At 43.1% G+C, this 27,919-nt stretch overlaps 1 protein-coding gene and 1 pseudogene across 3 annotated transcripts; one reads left to right on the plus strand and one right to left on the minus strand.

Annotated features, from left to right (window-relative positions):
• Positions 1 to 381: 381 nt before the first annotated feature.
• LOC139369429 (protein B4-like) lies at positions 382 to 6,086 on the plus strand (annotated as a pseudogene).
• A 1,377-nt stretch (positions 6,087 to 7,463) lies between these two features.
• On the minus strand, positions 7,464 to 27,319 carry LOC139370825 (transmembrane and coiled-coil domain family 1b). Of its 3 annotated transcripts, none has more exons than XM_071110615.1 (8): positions 27,256 to 27,319; positions 24,417 to 24,591; positions 20,818 to 20,861; positions 18,262 to 19,048; positions 14,372 to 14,797; positions 12,554 to 13,035; positions 8,923 to 9,058; positions 7,464 to 8,740 (listed from the first exon to the last, which is right to left on the minus strand). In XM_071110615.1, exons 4-8 carry the CDS (start codon positions 18,865 to 18,867, stop codon positions 8,426 to 8,428), a joined length of 1,965 nt encoding a protein of 654 aa, XP_070966716.1. In that variant the 5' UTR covers positions 18,868 to 19,048; positions 20,818 to 20,861; positions 24,417 to 24,591; positions 27,256 to 27,319; the 3' UTR covers positions 7,464 to 8,425. The 3 variants fall into 3 exon arrangements, with proteins under 3 accessions (XP_070966716.1, XP_070966718.1, XP_070966717.1); XM_071110617.1 differs by having other exon boundaries at positions 7,465 to 8,740; positions 18,262 to 18,530; XM_071110616.1 differs by lacking the exon at positions 27,256 to 27,319 and adding an exon at positions 26,313 to 26,391 and having other exon boundaries at positions 7,467 to 8,740.
• Positions 27,320 to 27,919: the final 600 nt, after the last annotated feature.

The following is a 27,919-nucleotide window of genomic DNA, read 5'->3' on the forward strand; positions in this document are numbered from 1 at the left end:
CACAAAGTTTAACTACAAAAACCCTGCATTTGTGGTTGAGAGTTTGATGATCTCTAAAATGTAGAAGGGTTTTCATATTTCATTTATGTTTGGTGAGTCACGTTTAATAATATGCCAGAGCAATGACGGTAAACTGATAAGCGCAGTAAATGAAAGGAAAGGATGGAAGGAAGGAACGGAGGAGAGAAGCGAGTTCACACTACTCGGACTGATCAGTTTACCTTTAATGCTCTGACTGGTACCTAAATGTCAGCGCCTGTTCAGGTAAACCGTGTGCTTTGCTGCGGTGCATAACATTGAACGTGTGTAGGCTGAGAATGCAGTTGCTGTTTTTAAACTAACTTTTTTATGTAGCCTAACTTTGAGATGAACCGTTTGATCATGCCACCTAAAGAAAAAGCAGCAGCCTCCGAAGAAGTAACTTCACTTTCTGACGTGCCCAAAAAATATGAAAAAGTGTCAGGAAAAGCTAAAATTGGGTTTGTAAAACCATGTGCGGTTTAGGCCAATTTGAGTAGCCTAATTTTAGGCTATTTGGTTAGATTACGGTTGATACATTTGTCAATTTCATTGTTAGAAACCAGCAGAGCACCTGCTGTGGCACGAAAAACTCCTCGTCATCCACCCACGATGGTGTTGGTTAATGAAGCGCTGAAGGAGTTGGACTCTCGAATCGTCTCATCACAGGCCATTCGCGGCTACATAACAGAGAAATAATAATCTGTGGACCTGGTGAGGTTGAAGTACATGACACGCAAGACCCTGAAAAAAGGAATCGAGGGCGGCGTGTTGGTGAGGACATCAACTCGATAGCAAACGACTAAATCTTCTTAAAGTAAATGCCCAATGTTTCCAGATTTCTATGAAATATGACCTATAATTTACAATATGAGTGAAATGGTTTTCCTTCCCAAAAATTGTAATTGAGTATGTTAATGTTGTAAATACCCATCCCGGATCTGGGAGCGTAATCATCAACTGACACTAATTAGCATAACGCAACGGACATAAATATTACTAGAAAATATTCATATTCATGAAATCACAAGTGAAATATATTGAAACCCAGCTTAGCCTTTTGTTAATCACCCTGTCATCTCACATTTTGAAAATATGCTTTACAGCCAAAGCAAGACAAGCATTTGTGTAAGTTTATCGATAGCCTAACAACATTATGCCTAGCTAGCAGCAAGCAACCTGGTCACGAAAATCAGGAAAGCAATCAAATTCAATCGTTTACCTTTGATGAGCTTCGGATGTTTTCACTCACAAGACTCCCAGTTAGATATCAAATGTTCCTTTTTTCCAAAAATATTATTTTTGTAGCCGAAATAACTCTGTTAGTTTTTCACTTTGGCTGAGAATTCGACCGGAAATCGCGGTCACGACAAAGCCGAAAAATATTCCAAATTAGCTCCATAATATCGAAGGTGTTTTTCAAATATCTATTCGATAATATAGCAACCGCGACAGATGGCTTCTTAGTAGGAAAGAGAGAAACAATGGCCGCATTTGTCCCTCACGCACAAAACACTCTGAGAGACTCCAGCTGACCACTGACGCAATGGTTCAGGCTAATTTTTCAAAATAAAAGCCTGAAACTATGTATTGTGACACTAGACACATTTGGGAAGCCATAGAAAAAGGAATCTGGTTGATATCTCATTCACTGCTCAATAAGGACGCATAGGAACGCAGAGGTTTCTAAATAAGAGTCACTTCCTGATTGGATTTTTCTCAGGCTTTCGCCTGCAATATCAGTTCTGTTATACTCACAGCTGTCAATTATATGAATATTCTAGCATCTTGTCCTGACAAAATAGCCCGTTTACTTTGGGTACGTTATTTTTCCAAAAATGAAAATAGTGACCCCTAGATTCAAGAGGTTAAAACGGCTTTCCTGTTTGAATTGTGTTTTTTATTTATATATTACTACATTTGGCAATTAAATACAATTTCCAGTGGCACACTGACTCACGTAACGATGAAGCCACCATATACTACTACTCACGGTGATGGCCAATGCGCTCCTCTTGGCAATAGCCTATCTCAGGATGAGCTACTTTGAAAAAAATAGTGCTGCTAGTCACAAAAAAATGGGAGTTGAGAATGATATTGGTTCTACAGACTGTCTTCTATTTTCAGCAGTAGACATTTGCTTTCCAAACTATGTTTTTCTCACGATTTGTATTTTGAAATGTGCAAACAGACAGCTGCAACCAACAACGTATCATCCATGGATGGCAGTTCCAGTTCAGATCAGAACTGGCAGCCATTGCTAGTGTACCCATGAGTTTCCACTCAAAATGCCAGGGTAAGAGGTTCCAAAAAAATCAATGTATTATGTCTATGGCCACAACACAACAAGCTGTACATTTGGCATGCATGCTGCCCAAATTGCAGCCTTCCTGAGTGTAGGCAACCAGAAACTGCCAAAATCAAGGAAACAATTGAGTAAATGAGGGACAAAGTTTATGGTGTGTATGGGGTGTGTTTTCCTGCCACTGTTTAGGTAAATTTGTAGAATTTATGACAAGGCGTATTGAAGCTGTTCTTGCAGCTGGTGGAGGACAAACACCCTTTTTAAGACACTTTGTTGGGGTTTTCTTTATTTTGGCAGTTACCTGCATGTGCAGGTTATTACATTTAATCCAGTTATTTTTGAGAAACTATTGATCGTCTGTAGCTAAATATCTTCTCTGGTTTATTTTGAACATTGAGAACCGGTTATCTTGGTTGGTTATAGAATAAGTCATTTGTTTTTTTGCCTCTTGGGCCCAGCCCCTGATTCACATAATTGACCAGTCACATTTAGGGGGGGGTCAGTGATGTTTTTGGGCTGTTTTAATTCCAGAGGTCCATGGGCACTGGTTAAGATTGGTGGCATAATGAATTCTACCAAGTATCAGGCAATTTTGGCTGATAATCTGGTTGCCTGTGCCAGAAGGCTGGGACTTGGCCGTAGGTGGACTTTCCAACAAGACAATGACCCGAAAAATACCTCAAGATCCACACAGAAATGGTAATGTGACAACAAAATCAATGTTCTGCCATGGCCATCTCAGTTGCCGGACCTCAATCCAATGGAAAACCTGTGAGCTGAGTGGAAGAGGGCAGTTGATAAGCGCAAACCCAAGAATGTGAAGGATCTTGAAAGGATCAGCATAGAGGAATGGTCCAAAATCCCTCCAAATGTGTTCCTTAACCTTGTTAGACATTACAGGAGAAGACTCCATGCTGTTATCCTTGACAGAGGTGTTTGCACAAAGTACTAAATGAGGAGTGCTAATAATTATGAAACCTTGATTTTGGTTAAATTGATTTTGTATTAAATAATTGAATAATTTTGGTGTGTTCCATTGAAACATTAATAAAGTACAGTATTTCTCACATGTTGGTATTTTGAGTCTCTCTTTAATTATATTGTTTATATTTTTTTCAAGTATTGTTTGTGCATTGCCAGTCAGGGGTGCCAGTAATTTTGGAGCCCACTGTATACACACACTTTTGTCATGGGTACTGTTCCCTATTTGGGCTTTATCATGTTTTCTGTTTTCTGCCCCTCACAAAAGATAAATTATCTACAAATTCTGTGGGACTCACCCACAAACAGGACCAAGCCTGACCTGCTGAGGAGTGACGGACTCCATCCTAGCTTGAGGGGTTCTCTCATCTTCTCTGCCAACATAGACAGGGCTCTAACTCCTCTAGCTCCACAATGAGATAGGGTGCAGGCCAGGCAGCAGGCTGTTAGCCAGCCTGCCAGCTTAGTGGAGTCTGCCACTAGCACAGTCAGTGTAGTCAGCTCAGCTATCCCCATTGAGACTGTGTCTGCGCCTCGACCTAGGTTGGGCAAAACTAAACATGGCGGTGTTCGCCTTAGCAATCTCACTAGGATAAAGACCTCCTCCATTCCTGTCATTATTGAAATAGATCATGATACCTCACATCTCAAAATAGGGCTACTTAATGTTAGATCCCTCACTTCCAAGGCAATTATAATCAATAAACTAATCACTGATCATCATCTTGATGTGATTGGACTGACAAACATGGCTGAAGCCTGATGAATTTACTGTGTTAAATGAGGCCTCACCTCCTGGCTACACTAGTTACCTTTGCATTCCGCAAAGGCGGAGGTGTTGCTAACATTTACGATAGCAAATTTCAATTTACCAAAAAATATATGTTTGTCTTTTAAGCTTCTAGTCATGAAATCTATGCAGCCTACTCAATCACTTTGTATAGCTACTGTTTACAGGCCTCCTGGGCCATATACAGCGTTCCTCATTGAGTTCCCTAAATTCCTATCGGACCTTGCAGTCATAGCAGATAATATTCTAGTCTTTGGTGACTTTAATATTCACATGGAAAAGTCCACAGACCCACTCCAAAAGGCTTTCGTAGCCATCATCGACTCAGTGGGTTTTGTCCAACATGTCTCTGGACCTCCTCACTCTCACAGTCATACTCTGGACCTAGTTTTGTCCAATGGAATAAATGTTGTGGATCTTATCCTGGACTATCGGACCACCATTTTATTACGTTTGCAATTGCAACAAATAATCTGCTCAGACCCCAACCAAGGAACATCAAAAGTCGTGCTATAAATACACAGACAACACAAAGATTCCTTGATGTCCTTTCAGACTCCCTCTGTCTACCCAAGGACGTCAGAGGACAAAAATCAGTTAACCACCTAACGGAGGAACTCAATTTAACCTTGCGCAATACCCTAGATGCAGTTGCACCCCTAAAAACTAAAACCATTTCTCGTAAGAAACTAGCTCCCTGGTATACAGAAAATACTCGAGCTCTGAAGCAAGCTTCCAGAAAATTGGAACGGAAATGGCGCCACACCAAACTGGAAGTCTTCCGACTAGCTTGGAAAGACAGTACCGTGCAGTATCGAAGAGCCCTTACTGCTGCTCGATCATCCTATTTTTCCAACTTAATTGAGGAAAGTAAGAACGATCCGAAATTCTTTTTTGATACTGTCGCAAAGCTGGAATGGTCTGCCTACCCATGTGAGAGACGCAAACTCAGTCTCAACCTTTAAGTCTTTACTGAAGACTCATCTCTTCAGTGGGTCATTTGATTGAGTGTAGTCTGGTCCAGGATTGTGAAGGTGAACGGAAAGGCTCTGGAGCAACGAACTGCCCTTGCTGTCTCTGCCTGGCCGGTTCCCCTCTTTCCACTGGGATTCTCTGCCTCTAACCCTATTACACGGGCTGAGTCACTGGCTTACTGGTGCTCTTTCATGCCGTCCCTAGGAGGGGTGCGTCACTTGAGTGGGTTGAGTCACTGATGTGATCTTCCTGTCTGGGTTAGCACACCCCCCCCCCTGGGTTGTGCCGTGGCGGAGATCTTTGTGGGCTATACTCGGCCTTGTCTCAGGATGGTAAGTTGGTGGTTGAAGATATCCCTCTAGTGGTGTGGGGACTGTGCTTTGGCAAAGTGGGTGGGGTTATATCCTTCCTGCGTGGCCCTATCATCGGATGGGGCCACAGTGTCTCCTGACCCCTCCTGTCTCAGCCTTATAATCTCCACCCGACACAGCCAGAAGAGGACTGGCCACCCCTCATAGCCTGGTTCCTCTAGGTTTCTTCCTTGGTTTTGGCCTTTCTAGGGAGTTTTTCCTAGCCACCGTGCTTCTACACTTGCATTGCTTGCTGGGGTTTTAGGCTGAGTTTCTGTACAGCACTTTGAGATATCAGCTGATGTACGAAGGGCTATATAAATAAATTTGATTTGATCATGGTTAAATTGAATCTCTCATTTTAAATGGTGATTGTATTATAAACCTGTCATTTTCATCTTTCAGGATGAAAACTCAGGAATTCCGCAAAAGCATCTGCTTCCAAGGTGGCCCCTGCTAAGAAGCCCAAGTCAAAGAGGACAAAGGGGCAGAGGGGACAGCTGAGGATCAACCCAAAGCACAGAAGACTACCAAGGGTGAAGGGGCAGCCAAGAAGGGTGCAAAGGCCAACGCTTTCCAGAAGCCTGCAGAGGGTGATGAAGGGGACACTGCTGCTCCTGAAGCTAAAACCACAGGGAAACGAGGCAAGAAGGCAGCAGCAGAGTGACTGCACTCCTTTTATCCACTTTGTATGTTTTTAAATAAAGCAGTTTTTTTGTAGTTCTTGTTTGTGGCATTTAAGTGTAGACCTAGCTGATGTAAAATGTAATCTCCACTTTTCCTGTAGATAAGTGTTGGTGGTAATTAGGGGTTTGTAAAGATGTTTAATGATTCACTGATGCAAGTTTATAAATATATATATTTTTATATATAAATAAAAAGCTGTTAAGTTTTGTTTCTTGTTTCTTAACCCTGCTTAAATCAGTACCCTCTTCTGCCAGATTAATTGTATCACTAGTACAGTGACTTCACGGTTCCTGGAAAATATTGATGGCTAAGGTGTTTTCTATACAGTCAGGACTTTGTTCGTCCGTCCTTCATAGGTTGATGACCATGGCAGAGACCAATCTGAGCCTGGAACACTGGACATGACGTCTTGGTACCAGTCTCCTGAGGGACGACCCTGATACTGGTCTTTCACTGTTCTCTCCACCATGGAATTGTTGATGCTGCTGGTTTGTGGTAGCAGTCTTTCTATACAGTTAGAACTAACCATCTCAAAACAAACATTTCCCATAACTATTAATCTATGGGAAATTATTCAAAACTAGTCTGTTATGGGTCCGTGCCCACAATGGTGCAATGCAACATGTTGTACCACTTCAGTTTGTCCACAAGGGGGAGCCAGAACTAATTGAGTCTTCAGTTTGATATTCAAAAGGTACCCGAAGCATTGCTGTCCGTTGGTGCTCCTGGTTCTTTATTCCCTGGAAGTTTAACCACCCCCAAGGAGAAAAATAAATAATTAATGCTGTGGACCTCAAGGCCTGGATTTGAAAAAGGATACACGGGAAGAAGCAAAGCAAGTTTTTACTCTGCCCAGAATCTGTCCACGACTTGAGCAATTCGTATGGAGTTCAATGAGTTGAATTTGGTCGACAAATATTTGCCAATTATCCATGTGGGGGTAATTTGATCGAATCCAAGTTTCATAATTTTTAGGTTGTGGACGCATGTGGAATTTCTGCAACTGAAAAAACAACTTTATATTGGAGTTGTGCCTGTTGTGATACTTAAGGATAACCCATTTTAGCATAGACATTGCCATGGAAGGCTTACACTATTTTAACATAGTCAACTGGGTGGGAATTCTTAAGAGTCAGGAGACATCTGCCATTGAAGGAAATTGAATACTTTAAAATGGAGTGTATAAACAACGCCATTGAAGCTGTCACAGATGTGGCCTATGGCCCAGTCACACTTATCTGCCCTCATTGGCTTGAAAGGTCTAGCCTGCCTTCCATCTTTGAGGACATTGTTAGAGCTCGACTAGCTTGTCAATATAGGCAACATTTGCAACACGTCAAAAACGAGGTTGAAAGGGATGTGTTGACTCAATCCTTTATTTTTAAAACCGCATGTTTATTTGTTTTAAAAAATAAAAAGTTTACATTTCATTGTCACTAATAGAAACAGTACGGAAGCACTGAAAGACTGAGAAGCTTCACAGCTCTTCAAGTATGTTCATTCAGTTTATAGATTAGTTTATAGTCTCAGCAGGGGCAGATCCAACAGGCCAGGCCAAGAGTGAGGGGCTTCAAGCTGAGCATATTCTGACTCAGTCCTGATCCAATCAGGCCCAACGTCACGTTTAGCTCATCCAATAGAAACAAGTCAAGAACCCATCACTTGCTTGATCCAGTGATAAATTTGATATTGTCCACAGCAGTGCACTGTAGCTAGTCACATCAAACCTCCCAAAAAGAAGAGCGATTTGGTGAAATGGGCAAAGACTGGGGTGATTGAGAAGACAGGCAGAGGAAGACAAACACGGAAGAGAACATATTGGGAGTAAGAAAATTGAGAAAGGAGAGATTTTAGGGTTAAAGAGAGAAAAGGAAGAGAGATTTTGGATGTAGAGAAAAGGAGAACGGAAAAAGGGTAAAGTCACTAGCCATGTGGATCATCAACATGCCAGCTGTTTACCTTCCCAATCCTGCCACAAGAGAAAGCCCTCAAGCATCTGCATGAATGACTGCAATAACAAGAAGAAAAATTCAATACCACTTGAATCAATTCTAAAAGCAAGAAAACATCTTCCACGTGTAAACAATTTCACTGCTTGGAGAGAGCGAGAGAAGTAAGTGTGCAGATCTCCTGGCTCCTCATCCTCCTTTCCGCTAAACCTGCCCTTTGTGCTGGCCTGGTTCCACCACATGCATCAGAGGCAGAGTACGGGTTTGTTAGTTAGTCACCCCCCACCAGGCCTGTCCCTCATTGTTCAGGGAGCCCCGCCCCACCGTCGCCTCCCTTCGTCACTCATTAAGAGAGCCCCACCCCTGTAGGTCAACTAGGGGACAGCAGGAAGCGATCCAGGTACTGCGAGATGACCTCCCAGTTCCTCCACAGGAAGGCGAGGAGGACGACAAAGAGCAGCGTGGAGAAGGTGCGGCTGCGCGTCTTCATCAGGGGCACCACGCAGTTGGCCACGGTGGAGACGAATACCAGGAGCACGGCCATGACGGCTAGCAGTACGTTGATGAGCTTGCCCAGCAAGGTCCGGGCCGTGGCGTTCTCTAGGCCCTCTAGCTGGACCACCTGCTGCTGTTGTTGCTGCAGCTCCATCTTGGAGATACGCGTCTGGCACACCTCCAGAGCCTCCTACATATGGGGGGGGGGCATGGTTAAACAGGTTGGAATGTCACCAACTCGCTTCACCACAAACACAGCGAGACCCTATCGTAAAACATATCAAGGGGGGAGGAAGAACAAATGGAGTTCACAGGAGCTAAAAATGATGAGGTAAAAAATAATCCATATTTCAATTGTTGACAACAACCCACCTGAATGTCTCTAGCTCTCTCGTAAGACTGATAGGCGATCTTCTCCTCCATGCTGGCCAGCTCCTGCTTCAGGTTCAGGATCTCATTCTGGTGCAGCTCTGTTAAGTCATTCAGCTGCTCCTCCAAACGCTCACACCTGAACACACACACACACGGTACCAATCAAACATTTCCTTTCATTAACCCCTCCCCACCCTCTGAGGACAAAAAATATATTTGAATATTTTTTTACAGCTTTTGCTACATATACATGTATTATTTTAATTTATTATAAAATGTGTCATGAAAGGAAGTGTTAGTGGAAATGTTTGCTGGTGCTGAGTGATAAGAGTTCTTTTGAACTGAGAAAGTATACCGGTATTCTAAATTTAGTAACAAGGGGATTTTGCATCTCTTAGCAACTTGAGTAACTGCCGAGTTCAGTGAGTATGTACTCTGCCTTCAGAAAGTATTCATACCCCTTGACTTGTTCCACTTTGTGTTACAGCCTAAATTCAAAATGTATTAAATAGATCGTTCTCATGCATCTATCTATCTATACACAATAACCCATAATGGCAAAGTGAAAACATGTTTAGTTTTTTGCAAATATATTGAAAATTAAATATCTCAATTTACATACGTATTCACACCCCAAAGTCAATACATGTTAGAAGCACCTTTGCCCGCGATTACAGCTGCGAGTCTTTCTGGAGAAGTCTAAGAGCTTTGCACACTTGGATTGTACCATTTTTCCCCATTATTCTTTTCAAAATTCTTCAAGCTCTGTCAAATTGGTTGTTGATCATTGCTAGACAACCATTTTCAGGTTTTGCCATAGATTTTCAAGCAGATTTAAATCCAAACTGTAAAGAACATTCACTGTCTTCTTGGTAAGCAACTCTAGTGTATATGTGGCCTTGTGTTTTAGGTTATTATCCTGCTGAAAGGTGAATTCATCTCCCAGTGTCTGGTGGAAAGCGGACTGAACCAGGTTTTTCGCTAGGATTTTACATGTGCTTAGCTCCATTCTGTTTATTTTTTATCCTGAAAAACTCCCCAGTTCTTAATGATTACATGAATACCCATAACAATTCAGCCACCAACTGCATTAAAATATGGAGATAAGAAGTCTAATCTAATGTGTTGTATTGGATTTGCACCAAACATAACAGTTCAAATTTCAGGACAACAAGTTGTAAAATGTTTTGGAATATTTTAATTCTGTACAGGCTTCCTTTTCACTCCGTCAATTAAGCTAGGTTAGTACTTTTTGAGTAACTACAATGTTTTTCCTATCACAACTATTAAACTCTGTTTTAAAAGTCACCATTGGCCACATTGTGAAATCCCTGAGCGGTTTCCTTCCTCTCTGGCAACTGAGTGAGGAAGGACGCCTGTGTCTTTGTATTGGCCATGCAACTTCTGACTTCTTAAAGCAAATTTTTACTCAACTAATTTAGGCTTGCCATAACAAAAGCGGTTGAATACTTAGACACAACATTTCAGCATTTTTAATTAATTTGTAAAAAATGTCAAAACACACAATTCCACTTTGACATTATGGGGTATTTAGAATATTTTAATTCTGTTAAGGGTTTATTTTCACTGTCAATTAGACTAGGTTAGTATTTTAGAATAAGGCTGTAATGTAACAAAATGTGGAAAAAGTCAAGAGGTGGGAATACTTTGAAGGCACAGTGGCTACGGAAAGTATTCAGACTCCTTGACTTTGTTACAGCCTTATTCTAAAATTAATTAGTCACCCCCCCCCCCCCAAACTACACACAATACCCCATAATGACAAAGCGAAAACAGGATTAGACATTTTTGCTAATTTATACAAAATAAATAAAACTGAAATAGATTTCCATAAGTATTCAGACCCTTTACTCAGTACTTTGTTGAAGCCCCTTTGGCAGCAATTACAGCATTGACTCTTCTTGGGTATGACGCTACAAGCTTGGCACACCTGTATTTGGGGAGTTTCTCCCACTGGGGAAACTGATGCTCCCTGCATCTGACGGTCAGTCTCAGCAGAGGGAGAGAGAAGCAGAGAGTCCACCTCCCACGGTCCCTGCTCGCTCCTTTCCTCCGGTGAGACTGACCAGAAAGAGAAGACAGTCTTAAACCTGATGGCGAACCTCAAGTCGCACCACATTATTTCTGCCTCATGCACAAATTTATGTTGTTCCTATAACTAGAGAAGGTTAAATATTCCTCTATATTAAAATAGATACGACGAGCTGCTAATAATAAAAACGCAGGCCTATCGATACATTTGGCTACTCAATTCATTCATTCATTGCAGCTGCAGTGCTGGTTGTAGCACTGGTGGAAGTAGGGAGATGTGTTTTTGTTTTGTGTTGACAATGCTTAATAAAAACTTAAACATGAACTCCATTATAAAAAAAGCAGCTCTTTGCTGTATTCTTTGAGTCTCTCTTTAGTCATAGTTTTCAAAGTTGAAGTCTCAAGTAGTCTAGTATCAAACTTTGCTGTGGGGGTCGTGGAAGCTGTAGGCATGGTGATTTGAACTAACTGAACTAACCTCTGGCGAGCACATGGAGGGCTGTGCGGCCCCCCAAAGAAATGCCACCCCACACCATGACTGACCCACCGCCAAACCGGTCATGCTGGAGGATGTTGCAGGCAGCAGAACGTTCTCCACGGCGTCTCCAGACTCTGTCACGTCTGTCACATGTGCTCAATGTGAACCTGCTTTCATCTGTGAAGAGCACAGGGAGCCAGTGGCGAATTTGCCAATCTTGTGTTCTCTGGCAAATGCCAAACGTCCTGCACGGTGTTGGGCTGTAAGCACAACCCCCACCTGTGGACATCGGGCCCTCATACCACCCTCATGGAGTCTGTTTCTGACCGTTTGAGCAGATACATGCACATTTGTGGCCTGCTGGAGGTCATTTGGCAGGGCTCTGGCAGTGCTCCTCCTTGAACAAAGACGGAAGTAGCGGTCCTGCTGCTGGGTTGTTGCCCTCCTACGGCCTCCTCCACGTCTCCTGATGTACTGGCCTGTCTCCTGAGAAGTGGTCTGTGGTCACCACCTGCAGAACCACTCCTTTATTGAGGGTTTCTTGCTAATTGCCTATAATTTCCACCTGTTGTCTATTCCATTTGCACAACAGCATGTTAAACTTATTGTCAATCAGTGTTGCTTCCTATGTGGACAGTTTGATTTCACAGAAGTGTGATTGACTTGCAGTTACATTGTGTTGTTTAAGTGTTCCCTTTATTTTTTTGAGCAGTATATATATATATATATATATATATATATATATATGTATATATATAAATAAGCACAAGGCTTTATCATTTTTACATTTGAGTCATTTAGCAGACATTCTTTTACAAAGCGACTAAAAGCAGCAATTAGGATTAAATGTCTTGCTCAAGGGCACATCGACAGATGTTTCAACAAGTCGGCTCTGGGATGCGAACCCGTGACCTTTCAGTTACTGGCCTTACCCTTTTAACCGCTAGGCTACCTGCCACCCAGGTAGCCTTTTCTACAGAAATGTTTGATCAACTAAAAATGCCTTGAAGGTCGCCCAGTCGATCGACCTGTTGGTAACCACTGGTCTAGTCTATTTAATACCGGTTGCGTTGTCGTTTGTGTGTGGCATGCAGTGGCTACCTGTATCTCTCCTCCTGCAAGGCTTGCATGATCATGGTGTAGTCTCTCTGGTAATGGCTTTTCAGGCTGTCAAACGACTCATCCAGCCGACCTTGGCTGTCCCGGAGCTCCTGGACCTCGTGGAGCAGCGTGTCCAAGCCCAAGCTCTGGCCGTGCTCCAGTGTGTTCAGGCCCTTAGAGCTGGGCGGGCCCCCGGGGGCCCCTGTGATGCTGTTGGCCCCAGCCGAGCCGGAGGTGGCACTGGAGCAGTCGTCCTCGCTGCCGTACTTGGGGCTAGAAGCCCCCCCCAGGGTCCTGGACCCACCAGTCCCCAGAACGTGACCATCTTCCTGGGGCTCGTCCAGGGAGTCCTTCAGGGCAGAGATGTTGTCTGCGCTGCCAAACTTGTTGCGGATGAGGGAGGCGATCTCTCGAGGCTTGGACACCACGGCCCCGGCCGCCGAGTGAGTGGCGTGGGAGAAGCTAGAGAGGCCACCGGTGACCTGTTGGGGGAGATGGGTCAGTTACTAACTAGGGAGGGAGGGGGGACTACGGTGGTAGTGAAAACACATGGGACAGAGATACCAGACCTGGGTTCAACTTAGGGATGTGACAAATTGACAATTTTTCAGAATAAATCTGAAAATTCTACATCAATTCACAATGCATAATAATGGTCCTAATGCATGACCGCTGGGCCGGGCAATGAAATGAATACTTCTGCAGTCATATACCTTTAAAGGCGCCTCAGCCACGGCATGTGTCTGTAAGGGTACGTTTAAGCTTTTAAAAATGTCGACACAAAAAAACTCTGGAGATAGTTTCGAAGCGCGACTGAACGGGCATTTTACTTGTCTGGAAAGGAATACCCCTGAAGCGGTACTAACTACCAGAAGTGCCACTCAAATAATCAATAACTGACTGCGCGCAACTTTAGGTCTAAAATTGGTTAAATACCTTAACAAAACATTTAGTAGAAAGAACATTTATTCGATAGGAATCGACTGATAAGATAAAAAAAAAAATAAAAAAGTAAAAAAAACGGAGGAGACCGATTAGTTGCCGTGCTTCGCAAACACTTGCATCTTTCTTAGCGAGCGACAGAGAGAGGGGAGGGGCAGAGTATAGGCAGGTCGGCCAGGCAGAACTGTGCACTAGGCCTATCTGTCGGCAATCAGAAGCTGTACCACGCAATGTACTTCGCAATTTCTTAACTTATAATGTCTCTCAACTTCAGTAAACCAATGAACAGGCTAGGAAATTCTACATGCAACAGACCAAAGACTGAACACACACATGCATCATTAGCGAAGAGAAAGAGCAGGCGAGCCACCTGCACTTTGATTTTCATATTGTGTGTGGGGGAGGAAATACTTTTTCCATTTGGGATTATTCTTAACGTTAGGGATCCCAATTTAGTTTAAAACATTTCACACCCCTAGTTCAAATACCACTTAATCTTTCAAATACTTTTAGCGTTTGATTTAGTCTGCCTGGAGTGACTGATGGGTACGGTTTGCGACTCTTCTATAAGTTATTGCACCAGTCAAGCCCAGCTAAAGTATGAAATTATTTCTAATAGTATTTAGGAACCCAGGTCTGAGACATACATATTCTACACACAATCTATTGAATTCTGTTCGAAACTGTGTGCTGCTAATTACTCTGAAAAGGACAGGTGGCTAAAACCAGACAAACTAGATTTTAATGGTGGAGGTGGTAGTACTCACATTAACAGTTGCAGTGGCGCACTAGTGGTAGAAATAACACTGGTGAAAAATAAGTGGGATGACCTCATAAGGAAAGTACATGCGATGTTAAAATGTTCATAACGCTAACCTTAGCGCCCACGCCCTTGAGGCCTTGGTGCATGTCTCGGAGCACGTCTTTGGGCTGACGGGGGATACCGTTGTGCTCCACCTCTCTCAGTTTGCGGTGGTAGTGCTCCAGCTTCCTCTGCAGCTGCTGGATGGTCTGGGCCGACTTCTGGTTCTTCTTCTCAAACACCTGTTTGATGCGGGCACTCTGCTGCTTGTCCGCGTTGTTGGCCAGCTTCAGGTACTCGGCCACGTTGTCGTCTCTGGCAGTCTGCTCAATCTTGATCTGCTCTGTGAGCTTGAGGATCTTCTGCTGCAGCTGGGCGATGGCCTGTTTTGTGCGCTGGGGGTCGGGTGTGGTGTCGACCGAGTCCAGCCCGTAACCGTCGGCTCCGCAGGAGAGGGCGTTGGGCGATACGGCCGGGCCGGAACCGTCCAGACAATCCAGCTGACTCAGGTAAGACAGAGTAACGAGGAGGAAGAGAAGATAGGAGGAGAGAAGGATAGATCAGAGACTGTCGTGTAAGATTGAGGAAGAGCATTAAAAGTAGCCTAAATGGAGTGGAAAGTAACTATAAGGCAAACATGATCAAATCAGCCAACACCATATAATCATAATACAGGGTCTCCAATCAAAAACACATTTTGACCAATGTGTAAAATAATGTTAATTGTGTAGATAATCAGCCAAGAAAACCCAGTGATCCAAACCTCATGTCTCTATCATAATCCCTTCAAAAGTTAGTTTTTACCCTTGTAGGATGGTCACCCTTGTAGGATGGTCAGACTTGTAGGATGGTCACCCTTGTAGGATGGTCACCCTTGTAGGATGGTCACCCTTGTAGGTGACTAAATGACAACCCATTTTTTATATCACACACACAACCGTTCAAAAGTTTGGGGTCACTTAGAAATGTCCTTGTTTTTGAAAGAAAAAAAAAGCTTTTGTCCATCAAAATAACATCAAATTGATCAGAAATACAGTGTAGACATTGTTAATGTTGTGAATGACAATTGTAGCTGGAAACAGCGGATTTTTAATGGAATATCTAAATAGGCGTACAGAGGCCCATTATCTGCAACCATCACTCCTGTGTTCCAATAGCACGTTGTGTTAGCTAATCCAAGTTTATAATTTTAAAAGGCTATTTAACCATTAGAAACCCCTTATTAAATTATGTTAGCACAGCTGAAAACTGTTGTTCTGCTTAAATAAGCAATAAAACTGGCCTTCTTTAGACTAGATGAGTATCTGGAGCGTCAGCATTTGTGAGTTTGATTACAGGCTCAAAATTGCCAGAAACAAAGAACTTTCTTCCGAAACTCATCAGTCTATTCTTGTTCTGAGAAATGAAGGCTATTCCATGCGAGAAATTGCCAAGAAACTGAAGATCTCATACAACGCTGTGTACTACTCCCTTCACAGAACAGCGAAAACTGGCTCTAACCAGAATATAAAGAGTCGGAGGACCTGGTGCACAACTGAGCAAGAGGACAAGTACATTAGTGTGCCTAGTTCGAGAAACAACCGCCTCCCAAGTCCTCAACTGGGAGCATCATTAAATAGTACCCGCAAAAACACCAGTCTCAACGTCAACAGTGAAGAGGCGACTCCGGGATGCTGGCCTTCCAGGCAAAATGGTTCTAATGATCAATTAGCCTTTTAAAATGATAAACTTGGATTAGCTAACACAACGTGCCATTGGAACACAGGAGTGATGGTTGCTGGTAATGGACCTCTGTAGATATTCCATAAAATAAAAATAAATCAGTTTCCAGCTACAATAGTCATTTACAATATTAACAATGTCTACACTGCATTTCTGATCAATTTGATGTTTTTTTATTTTGTCCATTTTAAAATAACAAGGACATTTCTGCGTGACCACAAACTTTTAAACCGTAGGGTATATCTCTATCGCGTCAGCTAGGCTGGATTCTGTGAAAGGAAGCCCGTAGCCTTAATTCTGACAGGCTCACTTTCCCATTGAACTAGTCGTCATTCTCGAATCCGCAGGACATAAAATAATAGAGGTAAGATGGATATCGATTGAGACATGAAATATACGCTTTTCATATTAAGTCGAAATTCCTCTTTCGAAGATTTCTCATAAAAACAAGCGTTGCTCGGTGAAATGGCAATGGATTACAGAGCATGTTCCAAGCTTTTTATTGTCAAAGCCTTTTACATTTAATGACATTTGTGAAATGCTCCTTTGGTGACCCGCGGAAATAACTGACGACAACGACAAAATTGTAAACCCTCAAAGGTTATGAGAAGCCTGCAGCGCTATATCAACGGAGCTCTGTGCTTATTATCGGATATATTAAGATACAAAACCTGACCTTTTTGGACATAACGTTAATGACACATTAGAGAAAGACCCCACTGAACGATTCAGAACACAAATAATCAGATGTCTTGGCAAAATGTGTTTTATAACATAAAGAAGCTTTGGGTTTGTGGTAGATTCTGCCTATTATAACATACAGAAGTGACATTTTCCCCCCCTTCTGGGCAGTGGCTGGACACCCTACATAATGTTACCTCAGACTGACTTACCACAAAGGAGCATGTTAATAATTTGTAAAAACAGCCAAGTCGTACCTTCCATAAATAATCTCCAGAGGAATCCATGTCTATATACTGAGCAGTAATCCATCAGACAGGGATGCCATACACAGTGTGTGTGTGTGTGTGTGTGTGTGTAACTTCCCTACTCACAGTAAATGAGGTGGCTTAACTGAATAAGCTAAAGCTTTATTCTCAAATAGAAAAAATTTAATGTTATGTTCTCAAATCTATTTTCTACACAGAGGTGGGATTCTAGAATGTCGGTGCTGGAGATCGGACAATAAATCATTCATTCTGGCCTGTTCTGGGGGGTTGGGCCAGGCGAAGGCCACTAACTACAGTGGAGTTGCACTCCCATCCCACCTTCCATCACTGTCAGTTCAGACAGCTTATGTAACAGACAACCAGTGGGGGTGGACAGGACTTTTGCTTTCTCAAAGACCGACAGACTGTGTCGCTCAACTACAGACACATCCAGATGCTACTGTAGCTAGCCACGAGCCTGTTAGCTGCTCATGTAACACGAGTCAATTACAGTTCACACAGTAAGTCTGCTGTTGGTGGAACAGACTGCTCAGGTTGGTTATCCTACTGCCCGATTCATACCCTTCCTGCTCAAAAGGCTCGGTGGTGTCATCAAGCATTGTGAGGTGACTGCTAGGGTTATGCACTAAGCATGATGGGTATACCTCAGACACAATGATGGGCTAGTTGTACTAGTTGTCTAGGTGTTCAACAATCCCAACAGTGTGAAGGATTCAGAAATGCACTGTCCTGCTACTAAGTCAGTCAGTATTCATTCATTGGCAAAATATTGTTAATACAGTGTACTCAATTTCTATGGATTTGAGCAATTCCAGTGAGGACCAGTCTACATCTAAAATGTTGGAGGACAGTGTCAGAGATGTCAGGGAACCATCCGCTTTTCAGCTTGTTTTGGCCTGCAAGTCAAGCCTTCGCTGGCTGACCTGAAGTACTTTTGGAGACAGCCACAGCTAAATATAGAAAGGCTTAGAGCACATAGTGACCAACACACACACACACACACACTGACCTGCCAGTAATGACAGTTCCTTTCACTCCTTCATCCAAGAACATCCAGAGGAAGGCCAGCCAGTTAGCCCAATATGATCAATTTCATTTCACAGTAAATCATCATGAATTTCTGACCTTCCAATACTGCACCTCCATTTAGATATGCGTTTTCTCTAGCAGCAGCTGCTTGTTAATTACATGTTTTGTTTAAAATATAGGTGAAAAGCTTGCAGTGGCCAGTCTGCACCAGTGGGTAGGTTTTACAGGGGACCAACCCCTGCAGGGCCCTAGTTTCAACTCACCCTGTCAGGCTCCTCAGTGGAGTGGTACCCGGAAGTGAGCAGCATGTCGGCCAGGGCGGGGCTGGTGGGCGTGTCCGTGGTGGAGGAGGAGCGCGGGCGGCCAGCCTGCAGCAGCATAACCTCCTGGGTACTCCTCCGGTGGATCTGGGGGCTGCCTTTCTGGGGGGGGTCCCCGGTCCCCCCCGCCTTAGTGCGGCGGCTCTGCAGACTGGTCCCTCGCTTCATTATGGGGGGCGCGCCACGGATTTGCTGCAGAACGCGGCTCAGAGCTGCAGGGGGAGCGGAGGAAGTAGTGTGGGGGTCAGAGTCCGGACCGGGTGCCGAGTGGGCGTCCCCAACCTCTGGCCCCCCACCGTCAGGGGGCTCAAGGGCGGGGCCACCTGAGGAGGAGGCGGCGGCGTCGTGCGGGGAGACGGACGAGCGGCGGCGCTGCGGCTGGAAAAGCTGCTTCAGGCCGTGGCCAAGCGCGCCCATGTTCTCCAGTGCATTGTGGGTGATTTTGGACAGGCCGTGCTCCGACTCAGATGCCCTTCGGCCCACCTCCTGCTCCGCCCGACCTCCCGCATCCGGCTCCTCAGGACTCTGCTCACTACTAGCCTGATCCATCAGGGGGCGCCAGGCTGATGCTCAGCCACAGGGTTAACTCTGGGGGTGCGGGGGTCTAGCTACGCCCCAACACCACACCCCCTTTGAGAGGCAGCTTCAAAAGTCGGGAAGCAAGGAGTATGGCGCTCACTCAGTCGGGCCCTGTGCGCGTGCATGCGGATTGGCTCAAAGACATGCTTGTCTAACACAAAAAGGAAAATAAAATGGATTATGACATGCAACAGTGAGTGGATGGGACAAAAGAAAGCACCAGAATTAAAACAATGATTACAAAAAGCAGCAGAGTTTGAACTCGTGTCAGCTTTGAGACATTGAGGCTTGAGTTTAGTTGACTCGATATATATTTGTATGTTCAAATATTCTTTTTTATTACAATATTACACTGAACAAAAATATAAAAACGCAGCATGTAAAGTTTTGGTTCCATGTTTCATGAGCTGAAATATAAGATCCCAGAAATGTTCCAGACGCACAAAAAGCTTCTCTCAAATTGTGTGCACAAATTAGTTTACGTCCCTGTTAGTGAGCATTTCTCCTTTGACAAGACAATCCAGCCACCTGACAGATTTGGCATATCAAGAAGCTGATTAAACAGGATGATCATTACACCGGTGCACCTTGTGCTGGGACAATAAAAGCCCACTCAAAACCGTGCAGTTGTCACAATACAATGCCACAGATGTCTCAAGTTGAGGCAGCGTGCAATTGGCATGCTGACTGCAGGAATGTCCAGCAGAGCGGTCACCAGAGAAGGCAATGATAATTTCTCAACCATAATCCGCCTCCTGCCAAATTCTCTCAAATGACGTTGTAGGTCCAACCAGCCTCACAACCACAGACCACGTGTATGGCCTCGTGTGGACAAGCGGTTTGCTGATGTCAACGTTGTGAAAAGACTACCCCATGGTGGCTGTGGGGTTATGGTATGGGCAGGAATAAGCTATGGACAACGAACACAATTGCATTTTAAATCGATGCCAATTTGAATGCACAAAGACACCATGACGAGATCCTGAGGTGCCCAGCATCTGTATTCCCAGTCATGTGAAATCCATAGAGTCGGGTCTAATGAATATATTTAAATTGGCTGATTTCCTTACACGAACTGTAACTAAAATCTTTGAAATTGTTGCATTTATATTTTTGTTCAGTATGGTAAATCCATATGAGCCAAACCACAACGTCTGTGATGTCCAAACCCACTTATAAAACAACTCTACTAAAGAAAGCAGTCTTCTACAGCAATGACGGATGTCGTGCTAAACAAAATACTTTCCAAAAACAATTTCTGAAATGCTGGGGTTTTATTGTACAGTTTCCATAGATAGTGGCACTTCAGTGTGTCATATTGCAAACACAATTTTAGAGGAAGAAAGCATGTCACAGGACCTGGGTTAACTAGCCTAATCTGACTGTGGTTTCCTCGTCAGGCAGAGGTTAACAAACACTGCCTTAATTTGTTATTTACTTAGACAGTCATTTGTAGTCTAATATAAGACACACAGCATTTCAGAAACTATTTCTTTACTAAAATGGGTGCCAAAAAAAACATCCTTTGAGGATTTCGAATGAGTTTAAAGTAAATAGTATGAAAAAGATGAGTAATAATGAAACAAAATATAAATGAATATAATGGAATCTTCTGGTGGTTTCTTATCTGGCTGAGGCACCCAGAGTTGCGCCATGATATCCCTGTAGAGAGCCTGGACCTCAGAGACCAGATCAAGCATGGAGCAGTGAGCGGAGATGGCTAAGGCTAAATCCACATCGTCTGAGAGTTGAGCTCCAGGAAAGCACTTTATATAAAGACTGTATTTTACTTAGCACAGCATAGAAAGGGGGAAGAGATATGGAGGAAGAGAGCGCGAGGGAAAAGGAGAGAGCAAGAAGAAACAGGTGGCAAGAAAGAGGAGGGGGAAAAAAAGAAAGAGCCAGGGAGATAGATCTTACCCTCCGTCCAGCTTCTCCTCTTCCGGCTTACAGCTCAGGGTTGGCTGCGGAGGAAGAAGTCAACATCAGAGGGAAATCACTATCAAAATGGAACCAATGACGAGATACAAATAAATTACGCTGGCAACGGCGGCACACGGACCCGTGCTCAAATCAGCCGTGTACAAACTGCACAGAATCAACCAGACCTGTACACACTCACACGTTGAGGGGCTTCAGGGACTCCTCCTAGAATACATTTTGAGAAGTCCTCATCTTAACAGCAAATATCTCCACTGCCCTGTGCACACTCAAATTATGAGACCATGACATGAAGGTGTGTGGAACACCTCACAGTGATGACTCCATACAGATTACTCAGGAGTAGAGGTCGACCGATTAGTTAGGGCCGATTTCAAGTTATCACAATCGGAAATCTGTATTTTTGAGCACCGATTTGCCGATTCTTTTTATTATTATTTTTTAATGTAACTAGGCAAGTCAGTTAAGAACACATTCTTATTTTCACGGCCTAGGAACGGTGGGTTAACTGCCTTGTTCAGGGGCAGAACGAAAGATTTTCACATTATCAGCCCGGGGGATCCAATCTTGCAACCTTACAGTTAACTAGTCCAACGCAATAACGACCTGCCTCTCTCTCGTTGCACTCCACAAGGAGACTGCCTGTTATGCGAATGCAGTAAGCCAAGGTAAGTTGTTAGCTAGCATTAAACATATCTTATAAAAAATCAATCAATCATAATCACTAGTTAACTACACATGGTTGATGATATTACTAGATATTATCTAGCGTGTCCTGCGTTGCATATAATCTGACTGAGCATACAAGCATACAAGTATCTAAGTATCTGACTGAGCGGTGGTAGGCAGAAGCAGGCGCGTAAACATTCATTCAAACAGCACTTTTGTGCGTTTTGCCAGCAGCTCTTCGTTGTGCGTCAAGCATTGCGCTGTTTATGACTTCAAGCCTATCAACTCCCGAGATGAGGCTGGTGTAACAGAAGTGAAATGTAACAGAAGTGAAATAGCTAGTTAGCGCGCGCTAATAGCATTTCAAACGTCACTCGCTCTGAGCCTTTTAGTAGTTGTTCCCCTTGCTCTGCATGGGTAACGCTGCTTCGATGGTGGCTGTTGTCGTTGTGTCCCTGGTTCGAGCCCAGGGAGGAGTGAGGAGAGGGACCGAAACTATACTGTTACACTGGAAATACTAAAGTGCCTATAAGAACATCCAATAGTCGAAGGTTCATTAAATACAAATGGTATAGAGGGAAATAGTCCTATAATTCCTATAATAACTACAACCTAAAACGTCTTACCTGGTAATATTGAAGACTCATGTTAAAAGGAACCACCAGCTTTCATATATTCTGAGCAAGGAACTGAAACGTTAGCTTTCTTACATTGCACATATTGCACTTTTACTTTCTTCTCCAACACTTTGTTTTTGCATTATTTAAACCAAATTGAACATGTTTCATTATTTACTTGAGGCTAAATTGATTTTATTGATGTATTATATTAAGTTAAAATAAGTGTTCAAAGCTTTGACTCAAAGCTTGAGAGACACTGACCAGCAGAGCTCCTTTTGTGCAGTGAGCAAAGAACCTGCTTTTGAGTCAAAGCCTTCATCTCAAATGGAACCAAATCCCCCTACATAGTACACTACTTTTGATGGGCTCTGGTCAAAAAGTAGTGCACTATACAGGGGACAGGGTGCCGCTTCGGACAGAGTAAGTGCCTGTCAGTGGAACCCACCAACCACACCAGTCGCCCAATACGCACATAACTAAAGGAAGAGGAAAAGGGAAAGAATTCAGTCACCACCAGTTTACTGGCACCAGCAGGACACGATGCCTCCCACACAACTCCCTACCCACTCGCAAATGATGATACATCACCAGAATTTCCCCTCATATCAGAAGATTGGAGGACGCAGAAAGAAACTGCCTGCAAAGCGCAACGCCTAAATACAGCATAGAAAAACACACTACTAATGACAGAGTGAAAGTATCCCAAATGGATAGGATTGAGAGATTGTTTCATTTGAGTAAGTCCCTTCCTCATAGCTGGAACACTAAGCCTGTAACATTAACCCAACACTGAGGTAACACTATGGCTAATCTCGCCCAGAAGCGCTGCACACTTAGCCGTAACTAACACTTGACCTCACCAAATGAGCTAAAGTAGATGTCAACAACAGGCATATCTGCATACTCCTCATCTATCAGTGGAAATCCCCTAACGCTCTTACCCATTCCCCTCCTCATTTCACCCCATGTTTAACTTATTGCAAGCGAGACCGAAAGGTCCGGCTATATATAGGCCCATTTGCAGGCCTGAATTCACTGAGGGGACGCAGTGGTTAACAATTGAGCAGGTAGGCTACACACAAACTAAACAAAAGCACACACAGTGACATGCATGTTCCACAGAGTGATTAGGGAGTCTAATGGCATTATGAATGCATTATTAAATAGACAGGAGTGACTCCAAGACTCGGCACAGCTATTGTACGTCACTGTCAACAAGCAGGCACCCCAAACCATCTTATGGATAAAACACCCTCTGCCACAATCAGATAGGCTCATAGAAGTATGGAACACAAGACCTAATGCTGTAATATCAGACTACCTACTGCCACAGATTTAGTCCAAAATCCACATCCACTGCTGCAGTTTCAAACATCCATTTTACAAGTCAGTTAAGGACAAATTCTTATTTACAATGACGGCCTAGGAACCTTGTCGGCTCGGGGATTCGAGCTGGAAACCTTTCGGTTACTGGCCCAACGCTCTAACCACTAGGCTACCTGCCGCCCCGATCTACAAGTACATGGACAAGTGTACTAACAGACATTCACACGGTGAAGCACACCATGACACCCCCAGTCTTTTTTCCTCTGTTAGGGTGCTACATTATCTCTGTCTGAAGTGAGTCAGCCAACACTCTCCCTTCACTGGGAAGATCTCAATTGCATCCTCCCTCCTTCTCAAAACCCATTGGATGATAAAGCCAGAGGTCACTTCCCTCTGACCTTCTCCTCCAATAGGTTTTGAGAAAGAGATGAGGAGAGGACGCGAGGAGTATGCAATTGAGATCACCCCCCTCTTTCCCTCGGCCGCCTCATGCACTGCAGCCTTCCAAGGTCACACCAGCATGTGTGTAATGTGTGTGTGTGTCTCTCTATAGTCTATACTACATGTGCCTATGGAGAAGATACTTCATGCAAATGTATCTACCACATTTGCAACCATATCTGTACTGGTGTCCATTCACTGTAACTGTCTACTTTCACATGGCATCTACAGCAGGGCCCTTTGTCCAGGAAGAGGACAATGTCTTAATGAGCTGTGTCTGCCTGCATCCATCTTTTCATCTATTTTTACCACTGTTCATCTACCAAAAGCTATTCTTCATTCTGATGAAAGCCAACATGGCTGTAACATTAATGCCACAACTATTTCAGGCTCCATTTTTTTAAGCTCAAAAGTGGCCTTCTTTTTCACCAAAATAGCACTCGGAAAGGTGCAATTGGCAATTAGTCTAGGATCCCTTTAGTTTGGCTAGCTACTTTAGTTTGGCTTTACTGGGAAGCATACCTTGAGTTCCGGTCATCAGCAGGCCTATTGGGATTTCACTGCATAGAAAAAGCGTAAGTATTCCAAGGAAATTTCCAAAACCCACTTCCTTTGAACACTCTTTCAAAGTACAAGAGCTGGGATGTTCTTTCCTCTTCGGTCAACAGTTTCCACTGATGTTTCGGGATGTCACATGCTGAAAATGAAAGAAGGTAGAAATATGTCAGGGCAGGTTTTCAAACATCTTTACCATTAACCCAATGAGTCCCACCATATCGCTGGTGCGTTTTGGACTTCTAAACCAATTTAAACATTGAGCTTCTGGTTTGTACAATTGAATTGGTCTATTTCTTCTGCATCCGTAGATTCCATTAGTCTGTGTGCTTAGTGGGGGCTGAGCTAGAGCGGTGTTTGTGAGACAAGGGCGTAGAGTCCAAAGAGCTCTTCTACATAGAAGATAATTGGAAATCCCAGGACATAGAGTCTATAATAAGCTCACAGTTTCTGTCAAACTCCACACAATTAATTATGTACTTACAGCATTCATCATGTTTTTGCTTTGGTGGACCTTATTTTATTGACATTTGTCGATAAAACTCATGAACGCACCGGTTTTATGACAAATTGTTGTGTTCTACTTGTAATCCTGGTTGTCCTATAAAGAAAATAGTTGTAAACAAAATTGTATTTGTGAAGCTAATGTAAGGGCTGAACATGCAGACAAATGAAAGTCAGATATATGATTTTTGCTGGAATCTCAGGACTGATAGGGTTAAGATCATGGTCCATCCATGGCCTGCAAATTTACTTAAATAGGATCATAATGCTTTTGAGAAACTCCCTGTAGTTCAATTACACATTTCATAACTGTGGTTAAGTATCAAAAGTAAAAGTATAAATTATTTAAAGTTCCTTATATTAAAGCAAACCAGATGGCACCATTTTCTTGTATTGTTAATTTACAGAAAGCCATGGGCACACTCCAACATTCAGACATCATTTACAAACGAAGCATGTGTGTTTAGTGAGTCCGCCAGATCAGAGGCAGTAGGGATGACCAGGGATGTTCGGTTGACAAGTGCGTGAATTTGACTGTTTTCCTGTCCTGCTAAGCATTCAAAATGTAACAACTACTTATGGGTGTCAAGGAAAATGTATGTGAAAAGTATAAAGTATAATATGTATGTGTATGTGAAAAGTATAACATTTTCTTAAGGAATGTAGTGAAGTAAAAGTAGTCAAAAATATAAATTGTAAAGTAAAGTGCAGATGACCCCAAAAAAACTACTTAAGTACTTTACACCACTGGACGTAATACAGTACATTCTCCAGATTTAATTTGCTATTGCACTGCATATCCTTCTGTCTAGTCCAGTGGGCTGTCATTAACACTAAAACAACAGGTGCACAGACACTGGCCTGGGATAGGCAAACCAATGCCAACATCTTCAAGGGATGTGATGGGCCTACCTGTCAACGCAAAGCACTAGAATAGCTAGGCCTAATACAATCCTGGCTAAATCGTGTGAGATTAGTTCAACTGCCACAATCAGTCGGCTACCTAGATAGCTAACTTTGCCTCCACTGAGTAGCCTATTTCTGTGAGCTTACTATTTCTTAGCTAACTGACTGAGATCGATTTTCCAATCAATGAAATAATAGTTGTGTGGGGGTTGTTTTTACAATAGGAGACATTAGCTAGTTGACTATCGAGCTAAACGCAGAGCTGTTAGCGAAATTAATCCGATAAACGTAATCAGACAGATAACCGTTGATAAATGTGTTTGCTGCAAGATATGTGGAGGTGTTCACGCCCAAAACCGGCCTGTGCGTAATTAGCTAGCGATAAAACACCTAGCTAATTACAGTCACACTTCAATCTAACGGCAAGGTATTGCTAAGCAAATGACTACATACCTTAACTACCGAGATTATAAAGTGGAAAATACCAATTATCCCATCCCATTTCAGAATAGAAAATGACAGCCGCGCAAACGTCACCGTCAGTGGCCAAACACTACCGCCAGCATCATCAATATGAGCATGCTATGAGCATTTAGCTAGCTATTAGCATAGGTGTGGATTTTTTTTTTTATCGAGGCTAGCTAATGTTACATCCACTATCGTGGACAGGCCTAATTAAAATGCTAACCCGGCAATAGACAAAACATGAAAAAGATGGTTTGTTTTCAGACACACTTTTGTTGTTGCGTATGGCTAATGATCTCACAGACAGCCTGAAAACATCCACCCACCCGGTGTTTTGTAGGATGTAACGACATAGCTAGCTAACGTTAGCTAGGTTTGTGACCGTGGATTTCCACCGCAGCACAGACGTTACACAGGCTGAGTGGCGTCCATGCTACTCCCTCCCTGACAGACACCACACTGAATAACAAGTTACACCTATTTACTAACTTAGCCAATATTAATAGCAAACGTTAGCTAGTTTAATTCAATGACAATGTAGCTAGCGCGCATATGTTTATTGGAAATGTGTGATAGGGCATGGTTGATCATATATGAATGCTGACACACCCCAACACAAACCGTAGTCAGCTCATGCCCAAACAGTAACGACACATTAAAGTAAATCACTTGCACCCACACAACTAGCTAACGCTTATCTAGTAAGATAGCTAACGTTACTCCCAACCAACCTGTTCTAACGGTGGCTAGATAGGTTTAGCGATAGCCAGCTAAATCGAGCTAGCTTAGCTAACACCAGGTTGAACAGAAGTTGATAAACAATACACCTCTTTCGAGAATATACAACTACAAAATGAGCAATTCTATACTCGACATTGATATTACAGTTCTCCAATCAAACTATATTGTGTATTTATATATTACAACTTACATGGGCGCTGAGAGGATTGTGTTGATGAACGTTCATTTCTCCCGATGGAACACTCCCACGATGACGTCATAGAGCGTTTTCAACGTAGGTGGTGATAGGGCCACTCATCTGACATTTATTTTGATACGGAGAAGACAAACCGTCTGGTAAGATACTTCAATATTATAATGTAAAAGGTTAAAATCTATATATATATGTATGTATGGGATCTGGAGCGGCACAGCGGTCTAAGGCACTGTACTACAGTCCCTGGTTCGAATCCAGGCTGTGTCACATCCGGCCTTGATTGGGAGTCTCATAGGACAGCTCATAATTGGCCCAGCGTCGTCCGGGTTTGTCCAGGGTAGGCAGTCTGAAGGCCGCCTTCATTGCAAATAACAATTTGTTCTTAGCTGCCTTGCCTAGTTAAATAAACGTTCAATAAATCAAATTTAAAAAAACATGTAGGAAGGGATAAGGAGAAAGTGACTGGTAGTAGGATTAATAATAATATTAATATATAGCAGTGTAAACAGGGCTGAAAAGTGACTGGTAACAGGAATATATAAATACTATGGTAATATACTAATGGTATTTTTTTATATATATTTTTTATTTCACCTTTATTTAACCAGGTAGGCTAGTTGAGAACAAGCTCTCATTTGCAACTGCGACCTGGCCAAGA

Source organism: Oncorhynchus clarkii, chromosome 17 (genome assembly GCF_045791955.1).
Source record: "Oncorhynchus clarkii lewisi isolate Uvic-CL-2024 chromosome 17, UVic_Ocla_1.0, whole genome shotgun sequence".
Lineage (NCBI taxonomy): Eukaryota > Metazoa > Chordata > Actinopteri > Salmoniformes > Salmonidae > Oncorhynchus > Oncorhynchus clarkii.